Genomic DNA, 12,715 nt, shown 5'->3' with positions numbered 1-12,715 from the left:
ACCCTTTAAAGAGAGTGCTGAGGGTTACACTAATTTGGGTTTTTCTGTGGGTAGTTTAACAGTTGCATTGTTCAGGATTGGATTGGAACACTCCTAAATAACAGAACCTAAAGAGATGACAAGTATTGTTGTTTTTTAAAACTTAAGTATCAGTCATATTTGGCAGACTGGTGAGGAAGGTTGGGAGATGCACAACTTGCAATAAAGTCACTTTTAATTTAGTTACTCTTGTTTTATTCCAGTTTATGAGCTTTTGAAACTCACACCAGGAAAACCTTTAGTGTTCAGTATTAGATACCTTGTGCCTACTGGGTCAAACTGGTTGTGTAGCTCCTCTCTTGTACTCTTACCTCATGTCCAAAGAATTTTTCATTCACATGCAGTAGGAGAAAAGGTAAGACCTGAAATAGTGGTTATTGGTCCTAGTAGAATGCATGAGTACACAGTCTCTGCCATTTGGGATGGAAAAATCTTGCCTTTCTAGCAGGAATACCTGCATTTCCTAAGGTAGGTCTAGTGTATGTTCCCTGAATTCATGCAGGTCTCACAGGGTGCACAAAGACAGCAACAGGTTTTATAACTATCAACAGGGCAGCAAAAATGATTCTCTGAAAAAGGCTTTAGCCTTGGCCAGGAGTCAAACTCAAAATACACTACAACCCCAGATGCACCTCCTACTCCAGCAGTCACCTCCTGCTGCTGGGCCATCATTGTCACGGATAAACAACTCGGTAGGTTCAAACTTCAACTCTGCAGCAATGTGTTTTTCCACAACAGTATCTTCCCAAGACAGCAATCAAAGGAGTCCCATCTTAAAGCACAGTGCTCCATTCTGACCAATGTAGTAATCATTAAGGAGAAAAACCTCCTTTCCTGAGTACATGGACAAGGCCAACTGAAAGGTCTACATCAACTTCTGTGCCTGACAAGTTCATCCTTAGAAAACAATCAAAGAGCCCAAAACTCTGAGCTTCTCTCAAAAGACACTTTTCACTATGAGTCTCACATAATTTTGTCTTATTTCTGTCTTGTATAATCTACAAATGGCTCTCATCACTGACACCTCCATGAACAGAATTCGATTTACGCCTTCCCTGAACCATATGCTGGGCCAGCAGACACACTGCACACAAGTAGACAGGGAATATGTAACCACACCAAATTCAATTTCATTAACTTTCTGCCATTAGCATAGCTCTGGATATTGTATACAAACAATATCTTCTGTCCTGAAGCAAGAGGCCTTTCAGCTGACCCATGTCCCAGACCTGCCATTCTAAAAATGACCAGAGAAAAATCACTGTGCAGACCGACAGTATATTTGGGAAGTTGGGATTTTCAAGCTACACTGCTTTATTATCACAAATTACAGTTGTTCTTGTCAGCAATATCATGCAGCAATTCCTTTTTTTTTTTAACAGGTCAAAATAAATTTTGGATTAAAAAAAAATTCTGAAGGACTTCAGTGTTTAGATTATTTAATTTAAAAGTGAGAGATAAATAAAAAACCTTTTTATGAGAATATGTTAACAATTTTATGTAAGGCATTTATTATGTGGCCGCATTACCATTTTACAGTGATACTAAGACTTAAGAAACTCCAACAAAACATAAAAAGTGACAGACTGGCTCAAAATCAGACTCTAGTAAAGAATTACTCAAAAATCTCAGCTCACCATGAGCCTAAACTCACATTGGACTATCAGAGTACCACCAGAATTCTCTCTTTGGGAGATGGGAATGGGCCTGATCAGCAGCAACACACTAACACACACAACACACTTGCCTCTTCTGGACCCTGAGACAGACCAGGGCTGATGACAATAACAGTTTTCCTCTAACTACCAAAGGGAACTTTGACAGTCTAATAAAAGGGTCCTTAGTTTTGCTGCTGGAATAAAGAGCATCTAGTCTAAAACTGAATTCAAGTCATAGTTTTCAACAGGGACTTGACAAATATTTTCAAATATTTTAAATATCAGTTCAATTTATTTTTCCTACTCAGAAGCCAACTTTTAACAGAGTCTTCATAAATACTTGGTCTTCAGAAGGAAAACACAGTCTCATATTTATAAGAACTTAAAAGACAGTATAGGAAAATAGTTGCTCTGTAAACTGTAGGGAAAGGATGACAATGAGGTGTGAACATTAATTGCTTTACCTTTTAAAACAAAATCAGAATCAGTATGGAATAAGCAATATGATTTATTGATCATTGCTACTCTCACATTATGCCACCAAGCCCATTGCAACACCTCTTTGAAGGCATCTCCATGTACCTTCTCTCATGATTGGATTTAATACAGACATGCACAGATGAAAAAATCAATCATATAAGCAGGCTTTCTGAAATAGCTGTAATGTCCCCATTGGTAAGTATAGCACTTCTATGTTATATTGCTCTTTTTATTTAATCCCTTCATTTGACTGGACAGATTCCTGCTGCTTAAAAATTATCATGTTTACTCTGTAGTCAGAGAACAGAGGCTTTGCTCAGCATAAGGAGAGGTAGGTCATGTTTGAGGAGAGGTAGGTCATGTTTGACCAACCTGATCTCCTTTTCTGACCAGGTGACCTGCCTGGTGGATGTAGGAAGGGCTGTGGATGTTGTCTATTTGGATTTCAGCAAGGTTTCTGACACTGTCTCCCACAGCACACTCCTGGAAAAGCTGGCAGCCCGTGGCTTGGACAGGAGCACTCTTTGCTGGGTTAGGAACTGGCTGGATGGCCAGGCCCAGAGAGAGGTGGTGAGCGGTGCTGCATCCAGCTGGCAGCCAGGCACCAGTGGTGTCCCTCAGGGGTCTGTGCTGGGCACAGTTCTGTTCAATATTTTTATTGATAACACGGATGAGGGTATTGAATCTTTCATTGGTAAATTTGTGGATGACACTAAGCTGGGAGCGTGTGTTGATCTGCTGGAAGATAGGAGGGCTCTGCAGAGAGATATGGAACAGTTGGATGGATGGGCAGAGTCTAATAAGATGAAGTTTAATAAGTCCAAGTGCTGAGTCCTGCACTTTGGCCACAATAACCTCCTGCGGTTTTATAGGTGTGGCTGGACAGTGCCCAGGAGGAAAGGGTCCTGGGGGTACTGGTCAGCAGCCGGCTGAACATGAGCCAGCAGTGTGCCCAGGTGGCCAAGAGGGCCAATGGCATCCTGGCCTCTACCAGGAATAGTGTGGCCAGCAGGAGCAGGGAGGTCATTCTTCCCCTGTACTCGGCCCTGGTGAGGCCACACCCTGAGTGCTGTGTCCAGTTCTGGGCCCCTCAGTTTAGGAAGGACGTTGAGATGCTTGAGTGTGTCCAGAGGAGGACAACGAGGCTGGTGAGGGGCTTGGAACACAAGCCGTATGAAGAATGACTGAGGGAGCTGTGGTTGTTTAGCCTGGAGAAAAGGAGACTCTGAGGTGACCTTATCACTCTCTACAACTTCCTGAAGGGTGGTTGTGGTCAGCTGGGGGTTGGTCTCTTTCTCCAGGCAGCAATTGACAGAACGAGAGGACACAGTCTCAGGCTGCACCAAGGGAAATGTAGGTTGAATATTAGGAAAAAGTTTTTCACAGAAGGAGTGATAAAGTACTGGAATAGTCTGCCCGGGGAGGTGGTGGAGTCACCATCCCTGGACGTGGTTAAAAAAAGACTGGATGTGGCACTCGATGCCATGATCTGGTTGAGGTGTTAGGACATGGGTTGGACTCGATGATCTTGAAGGTCTCTTCCAACCTACACATTCTGTGATTCTGTGAGTCTGTGAGTCTGTGATAAAGATACTACAGAACTTAAAAAGAACATCACTCCATGATTCTAAGCTTTATCATTAGAGGAAAGAGTGAAGAATTGCATATGAGTCTCTGTGTATACTCATTATAAAACCTCCACAACTCTCCATACTGTTTCTATTTTGGGATTTAATCTGGGAGACAGAGAAGGTCATGTGCATTTCTGTGAACAAAAGGACATCAAGGGGTAGTTCCCAACTACTTCTCTTCTAAATAGCTAATACTTCCAAAGAGTTTTCCAAATGACATTACAGACTATTTTGTACTAAAGTTTGTATGCATACATGAACAATTAAAATTTTTGAGTGTAGTAAATGTCAGTTCTACACCTTCTGCGAAAAGTGATGCATCAAGGTGAAGAGCTTAAAATTGAAATTTAGTACACTATTAAATAAAACGTAACCTGGAAGGGATTGAATATAAAGTTTTTAGAAGAGAATAAAGGCTCAGCTGAAGATATATCTTCCTGGTAATTATTCTGAAGAACACAATGATATTATTTTGCTTTGGGATTTCTTTATTTCTTCCTGTTCCTCCTCATATTTCATTTTTTTTCTTCAACACTCAGGTTCAACCCAATTCTCTTTACCTATAGCTGATTAGAGGCAATGGAAATTCAGAAGCAAACCAAGACAAAATAAAATAAAAAAGAGCAAACAATACTTTAAGCAATAGCTGGCCATTAGTATTACGCTTAGTTTTCATGGGCTTTTATATAGAAATTATTTTTAACTTCAATGTAAGCCATATTGCATTCCATTTTTCAGTGCTGTCTGAAAAATTATTTGCCAAAACACTGCAAAATAATAATGATGCATTAACTGCATTTTAAATTAGTAGAAAGATGGGAAAGCATGCAGTGTAAGTTGTTTAAAACAGAATCTTGGGAACACAAGACAACTTACTCTGCGTCATCAGACACAGCAGTTCTGGGGCCGAATCTACAAGACCAAATATAAAATTAGATTGTGGATAAATACATTAAGTAGTAATTGCAACTGGACCCATATAGTTTGCACAACTGTCACTTCTACTAGTAAAGCTGACCAAAACAGCCATACTGTTCAGGGATTATGTATTCATCAAACAAGACTTACCTGATCATCCTGAGGTCAAGTTACATGAGAATAATACCCATCCCTCCTTAAACACACACTTATGCCCCACATTATAAAAACCTGCTGAAGTGTACCTAAAACATGTGTAGAAAACAGTTATTGAAAAGAGACAATGTCTTAGCATTTACATTGTGCCATACATGCAGTGAGTGGAGATAAAAGAGTTACATTCCACAGCAGTGCTTAGTACCACTATTACTGAAGCAGACAAATGTTATAGTCAGAAAGTGAGTCACACGATTTCCTTTTTCTTTTTGTATTTGGGGATTTCTTTTTCTTTTTTAGGGTTTTTTTGTGTTTTGTTTTTGATTTTTTTGTTGTTGTTGTTTGTTTGGTGGGTTTTTTTGTTTGTTTAGTTTTTTTCTTCTGTTTGCTTGTTTTGTTGTTTTGGTTTGGGTGAGGCTTTTTGGGGTTTTTTTTGGCTGGTTTGTTTGGATTTTTTTATTGTTTTGTTTGCTTTTTTTTGTTGTTGTTGTTAGTTGGTTTTGGTTTTCTTTCCTCAGGGCAGGGGAGTATAGCTGAAAAAAGTTACTGGTAATACACAAACCAGCAGCATTTACTAAAATTATAGTCTTTTTTAGAGCTATGCAAACCACATATTTATAACAGATTTATCATAAAAGAGTATCAAGTGCAAAAGTCAATACTTCAACATTTCTAATCATGGGAGAAATAGAATAAGCATCTCTCAATGAGCAGAGTCCATTTTAGCATCTCTTCTTCATAAACTTTTCTTGCAATTCAACATATATACTGCTATTCAAACATTCCTTTCACTTGGCTTTCAATGAAATATTTTAAAATTCAAAATAAAATGCAATACAAAACTATTCTTTTAGTTTCTAAAATGTATATTACTGACATACAGTGTTTTAGTCTGGACTGAAAACACAGCAGGCAATGTACAATCTGCACTCTGAAGTGTGCACACAGGGGTGTAAAAGCTGCGTGATTCACACCAGAAAGCTCACGTTTGCAGATGCTCATCCTTGGATGGAAGTGTTTCCATTTTGTTTTCCTCAGGAACCTCCTGAAGCTTAGATGTTTGACCAAGGTGGACATCATTGTGGCTGTCTTCAGCCACCTGGGCATGACTAATAATCTCATCTTGTTCTGTAGGTGGGAGACTGTCCTCTTGTCCTTGCTGCTGTTCCTGAGCTGGTTCTATTGCAGGTTTTCCAGAGCTATTAGTGTAGCCTTGTGGACATTTTTCAGGCCTGAGTGAGCCAAAGGCAGTAGTGCAAAGGGATGTATTAAGCAACGTTTCAAAAATCACACATACATAATGAAAAGCGTAACTATAAGTCAACAAAAAATCCTGCCCCTACAAACCCAAATAGCCGACACAGAACAAGCTAAGTGAAGCAGGAGCAACCCCCTTAATTTTAAGAGTCAAATGCTTGTACCATTCTTTTAAGTCAGAAAATAAACTGTCCGGAACACCATTGAAAATTAAAGCATTAAGTCTTTTCAACACCAAGCCATACAGAATTCTATGGTAGATGACAGTTGTTTTTTTTTCTCCTGGCTGAGGTGTAAGCTAGTTTTTCATCCATGTCTGTACAGGTGCATGCATATCCTTCTCCTCAAGTACTCTGAAGAAGCTGATGAGTAAGAACCTTTCCATTCTTGCTTGCATGTGGCTCAACCAAATGATAACTCTCTTCAAAAGCTTCAACACTCACACAGCCTCAAACATCTGAACAAAGGTGCTTAGAAAGACACTGAGCACTATCAGGAAGAATCTTGGGATCTCCAGATTTCCTGTTAGGAAGTCACTAGCACTAGATAAGCCATAGACAATCATCTAACCTACTACATCCAGCATCTCCATTTCTAGCTGGAAACATTTATAATGATTACTTCATATTAACCAGAAACCTCTGCAAATTTAATGCAAATGTAATTGCTACGTAGATCTGTTTCCACATGTTAGAATTTTGCATCTGGTAGAGCTCCGGTCATAGTCCCCACATGGCTCTTCTAAAAGGGCCAGAAACTTTCTACTGCCTTCTACTGAGCAGAAGGAATTATCAGAAAACTGAGGACAAGTATGAAAATAACCACTACTGGGCCAACAGCAAATCTTCCTGACAAGATATCTTGAGAAACAGCCCACAGGGCTAGCTAAAAGGGATGGAGAAAAACACAACTTTCTTACCTCGTGGTTTTCTTCTCAAGTTCTGTAGCTGTGCCCTGCTTATTCTGCTGCTTTGAAAATGGCATGGGAAGGAACTGTTTAACACTGGGCCCAGGCTGTTTAAGAAAAGCTCTGGTTCTTCTGGCTAACATGTCATCTCTTTTTGGGTCTGGAAATTTCATGTTGTTTTCTGTTCCATCACTCTGCAGCTGAGGGATTTCAAGCTGTTCTTGGCTCTCTTCTTGTGTGATAGTACTGCTCAGAGAGACAAGTGACACTGTTCCATGATAATGCTCACTTGTACAGCAAGTAGCTGCTCAGGCAATGTGAGGTACTATTACTCAAAACAAAGTTGAGAATGATGGACAACTAGGCAAAGTAGTCATCTTTAGCCACTGCACAGGGAGTAAGAGGAAATTATGTTGAACTCCACACTTACGTAGGTGATTTGTTAGAAGCTGGGAATTGCATACAAATGACAACTTGTGACAACTTACTCACTTGGAAGCTGGCATAAAAATCTAGACAAAGCACCATGGTTTGCAAAAGAAATCCCCCCCAAAGATGAAAGACTATTCCATGCTGAACAGCAATTAACAATTGAAGTACTTAAATATTATGAAAGAAAACAGGCTGCTTTACATTCATAGGATACATTCCTGTGAGTAGTTTTACGAAACAGAACACATGCCATGATGAATGAGTAAAACACATCTGTAAAGCCCCATGTGAAGAATGGGACAACATTGCTGATGGAACCAAACTAACACCACACACAAACCAGGCTCAGAGGCATCTGCTTCTGTTCTCTGACCTTTCTCCTTCCTGCAGAATCTTCAAATCCTTTTTATGAGTTATAGCCTTCTCTTGTTGCTGCTGCAGCAGATAAGGAGCTACTGACAGGGGAGGACAATTTATGGGAATGGAGCTTGTGGTATGCCTCGGAAAAGTTCCCATCCTTCTAACCAACATATCATCTCTCTCAACATCTGGTAAATTCCTGTCACATTCTTCCTTGGTGCTTTCTTGCTGTTTGCTCAAACTCCGTGGGGTTTGTTCCTCAGAGGTGACATCAGGAGCTGCTACAGGTGATGGAACTTTCCTGCAAGAGTCATCTGTACCTGACTTGACTCCTCCCTCACTTAGTGATGAGAATGAGAGGAGGGGTGAGACAGACAAAATATTCTCAGGTCAAATGAAAGATAAGAAAAGGAGTCATCTAACTCAGTTTGCAAATGTTTTATAAACATACAAATTTAGCTGAATGAATTGCTTGCTAAAAGCATTCATTAAAAATTCTTGCTGCAGCCACAGACTAAATGATTAAAGAAACACCAAAGAAATATAGGATCTGTTAATGTGTTAATGACCCAGATAATTTTCTCCGGATAAATGCCAGAAACACAGAGCAGCAGTACACCATCTTCAAAAAGAAAGTAAATCCATTAGGTTTGAAAAACAACATTTTTTGAAGATCAGTAAGGACAGCAAGCTGAATGACAAATTCCTAATGTGCTGAAAGCAGGCAGAACAAAGCCACTGGAATTCAAGCAGGAGAAAATCATGAATGATAGCTCAGCCTCCGAGACACCAGTGACTTCACTGCCCATCAGAAATTTTGAGCAAGTGTTTGGAAGACATGTGCGCAGCATTTCGTGCAATCCTAAACATGTTAAAATATTGTAAAGATATCAGATGTCTTCTGAACAAGGCCGTGTGTGTAAACAGCTCTTAGGCTTTTGCTGCAGTTCACTCCCATGCAGATCAGCATCTGGCAAGAACAGGTCTCATTTGCAGCTCAGCAGCACTTCCTAAACCACACCAAATACCTGGACTCATTTTCTGGCTCAGATACTTCACTGCTGTGTTCAGCAAACCCATGACTGACAGTGGTTGAAGGAGAGTTTTCAACACCAGAGAGACTCCCCACACCATTTTTCTTGCTTTCCTCTTCTGTTCCACTCTTGGATGAACTTCTGCCAATAACGAGCTTGTCCCATTTCTGCTGATCAATCTCAGTTACTGGCCCAAAATGCACAAACTTCTGCTTGGGGCTACCAGACTTTTTGTTTGCTCTAGTTTTGCGGACAGCAAAATCATCACAGGCTACTGCTTTCACCGTGGTATCAGTTGGTGGCAGAGTGTTGCTGGAACATCTGAAATCTTCTTCACTGGTCACAATGAGGAATAAAAGAACGTCCCCAACATGAGACCCTCAGAATAAAACAAATTTAATGCTCCTAAGGTTTTGAAGGGGTTTTATTTTAAAATTCAAGGACAGAAGTATAAAGAGCTCTGGCCATCTGAGTCTCAAATGAGATATAAAATGCAAAGATACTGCAGACCTGTGGGAAAAACTCAGGGAGTACATCCACAGAAGCACTTCCTAAGGGCAAGGAATGTAGCATATGGCCTGTTCCAGACTCAGTTCTTCATGCTAACAAAGCCACAGTTTCCTTATCTGCTCACGTATACCCAGGCCAGGCACTCTATGCGACTGTATGGCACTAGAACTCCCATCGGCATGAGGGAGCTACAGCAGCATGGGAGCACTACCAAGGGCAATTCACTTACCCTAAACCAAGCGGACTGAATTCTGATTTTAATAAATCACCTTAAAAGTAACACCGAGACTGCTAATATCTTTAGGATGAAAGATTGAGTTCTCACTTATTAGAGCTAAAATTACATACAATAAACACATTGTTAGAAGAGTGCCAGAACACACAGCCATCTTTAACTGCACAATGACATGCACCTAAATAGGAAGGCTAGGAGTTGTTTCCTTTCCTACTGGAGTCACAAATCACCTGCCTGTGTTCCATCCCCATAGAGAAACAGCTTAGAATAACTGCTTTATACCGGCTCCCTTTGTGGATGTTTTGTAAACAACAAGAGCATACAAACATCATACAATGAGGCTCCTGAAAGCCCTGCTGCAGTGAGAAACAGTGCTGGTGTATTTACACAGCACTGGAGTACAATGCTGTGCTGATGTATCAGCTCAGGTCTCAAAAAAGCACAGGACATAAATGCAAAGATGCTGATCCTCAGGTAATACTCCCACGGCATAAAACACCCCAAGTCCTGAAGACAGCTTGGTAAGAAGCAATGTAGTTGCTAATGTATTAGTGGTACCACTTGGAACTTTGTGCTGTTCAACTTCAAGCAGCTTCGAAGGAAATTCAGCCATTCAAGAGGGATCTTACTGATCTTGTATTAAGAGTATCAACAAGAAAAGTGACTGTGAAACTACTGTAGTGCTTTAAATGATGGTCACACTTTCATTTCATGGCAGATAGCATATCTGTACAGATTTTTGGACTCCTCCTGAAAACTGAAATAGGTAATGACTGGTTGTCAACAAGGCATCTTCAAGTTTAAAATCACAAGCACACACAGCAGATTGAGGCAAATTAAGCATGCTTCCCAACGTGCCAATCCTATCCACAAGCAGAAACCATACCTGGGCTCCCCTGACAGTTTCAATCTTTTCCAGGTCTCCAGATCTGCTTTTGTTATAGATGCATTGACAAAAAGCACATCTTCTTGTAGCTGAGGAAGGATGCTTTGAGATTTCCGTTTCGCCAAATCATCTCTCTCATTATCAAGCTCTTTCACCTGCTGTTCCTCCTCTGACTCACTCTTCTCACTTTGCAGAAGTGGGTTCTCTTTGCTTGTAACTATTTGCCTTACTGATGTCATGTGAACCCGTCTTCTTCTAATTTAATGCACATTCCAGTTCAGCAAGGAAAGATATTTTGAGGAAGCAATTATAAATCAGTGTCAAAAGAAGAGGTTCAGAGCTCAAGAAGATAAAACTGAATTTATAATATTAGTTTCACATTAATTTTAGGAAGTAAACATGGAATGAATCATTTGAAGTTCAAACCTCTCAGCTATGCTACCGCACTCATGCACTACTGAGACCACTTCCTCACGTGAACTTCTATTCCCAGCTCAAGAAAAATCTTTGTTATCACTGTGTTAAGCATTTCTGCAATAAGCTTTCTCTGAAATAGTTACAAATATCTCATTTGCATATTATTCACACATGAATTCAGGTTTTGCTCTCAAACAAACTACAGAATTTCTTTGATCTTAAAGAGTCATGTCAATAGCATTGGACTATTAAAATTTGGTTAGGTGCTCCTCAGATGTCCTGCCAAACTAGTCATTAGAAAGTGTTAATATAATCAAATTACCAGCAACGGAAGGGAACATTTGACATTTGAAAATCAAAAAAAGCTATTAAATATTAGAAGTATTCTGAACATATCCTTTGTTGCAGTCAAGGTTCCCCATAATGTGCATATAGTGATTTTATCTATAATGACATCTGTTTGCACAAGTAAAACAAATATACTTGTTTCCTGAAAAAGATCTCCCACCTAGCAAATATTTGTGTTCAGCAACTTCTTAAAGGTCTGTATCACTGAACTGAAGAAAGAAGAGATTTTCTAGGCTGAAGCCTTGTAATCCCTGATCCATTTCCCAAATCAATGCTGCATAACACACATTCAGTGCAGTGTAGCAGGCATATATACTCATTGCCTTAAAGACTCATCTGGTCTGTGTTTTATGCAGGATATTAAAAGAGCATGAGATGAAAGAAATGCATTGAGAAACATGCACTGAAAGTGATCAGAAAAAGAGCTGAGATGCACAACATATTTTCTAAGTTTATTCTCCACAACTCACACTCATGACCTGTCACATGAGCTTAGGTAACAAAAGTGTCCTGCCTTTATTTCATTTATGCTCACAGCCAATTTAAACTTCTCCTCATACTCTTAACAAAAAATTAGTTTGGTTCACTTTATGATAAAGCATTTGCACTTACTTTAACCTGTAAGGCTTTGGGTTTTTTCATAGCCAAGACAGCTTTTGTAACCTATACAGCAATATATCATGGTGAAATTAAGCATTATAATTGAAAGAATAAGACTATGAATGCACACCTTGCATGTTCCTTTTTTTCCATCTGCAATGGCTTTTTAACATCTTCCCGTTTACCCTTCTCTTTACTTGCATAGGGTCCAACTAAAAAGGAGTTAAATGGAACTATGTGTCTGGGTTGATTCATTCTGGCTCTCCGGGTGGCAAAGTCATCCTTTTCTAAATCAGGAACTCTGCTGTTTGTTTCATCTTCCGAACCAGAATCCTTTCCTTGATAATGTGTCATGAAGGGGTTGTCCTTGCGAAGGATGATGTCTGGGGTGCTTCCACTGTCTTCACATATTGGCGTTTTACTGACACTGAGCAAAATTAAATAAAGGTCTTGGTGCACCAGGGGAGGAGAGGGCAGTGCAGCACTCATCTCCAGGTCAAAAAACAAGCACAGTTAATCAAATATGCTCCAAGCTGCTGTTAGATTGCACAAAGCCTAGCTGGAAATAAAACTTACCATATACAAGCAGCAAATCCACACAGATTTTACATAAAAAAATTGTAGGAGAAGGGAATACAGGTGATCTTGTCCATGATAAGTAACAGCTGTGTTAATTACCTAATACAGCCTCGTCCCTGATGAGTCACAGCTATATCCAATAAAGATAAGAGTGATAAAATAGAGTGGGTTAGTTAGCGAGGAGAACCATGAAGAAGGATTGAGGGGAGAGAGAATCACTGCTGTGAAGTCATCCTGGGTCTGCACTTAGAGCCTGTTGCTGGAACTG

At 39.9% G+C, this 12,715-nt stretch overlaps 1 protein-coding gene across 5 annotated transcripts in view; it reads right to left on the bottom strand.

Moving 5' to 3' along the window:
- The window catches only part of LIMCH1 (LIM and calponin homology domains 1), a 175,683-nt gene that overhangs the window by 40,189 nt on the left and 122,779 nt on the right, over positions 1–12,715 (bottom strand). For 3 of the 5 annotated variants that reach the window (XM_040064414.2, XM_058420734.1, XM_040064415.2), the window contains 7 exons: positions 11,999–12,295; positions 10,504–10,758; positions 8,867–9,208; positions 7,852–8,178; positions 7,059–7,292; positions 5,869–6,114; positions 4,685–4,720 (listed from right to left, as the gene is read on the bottom strand). In XM_040064414.2, the coding sequence (XP_039920348.1) occupies positions 4,685–4,720; positions 5,869–6,114; positions 7,059–7,292; positions 7,852–8,178; positions 8,867–9,208; positions 10,504–10,758; positions 11,999–12,295 (1,737 nt within the window). The remainder of the gene's footprint in view (positions 1–4,684; positions 4,721–5,868; positions 6,115–7,058; positions 7,293–7,851; positions 8,179–8,866; positions 9,209–10,503; positions 10,759–11,998; positions 12,296–12,715) is intronic. The other 2 variants (XM_040064416.2, XM_040064417.2) reach the window with 2 other exon arrangements.

Source organism: Hirundo rustica, chromosome 5, assembly GCF_015227805.2.
Source record: "Hirundo rustica isolate bHirRus1 chromosome 5, bHirRus1.pri.v3, whole genome shotgun sequence".
Classification (NCBI taxonomy): domain Eukaryota; kingdom Metazoa; phylum Chordata; class Aves; order Passeriformes; family Hirundinidae; genus Hirundo; species Hirundo rustica.
The sequence above is the reverse complement of the archived record's forward strand: the minus strand, read 5'-3'. Positions and strand labels throughout refer to the sequence as shown.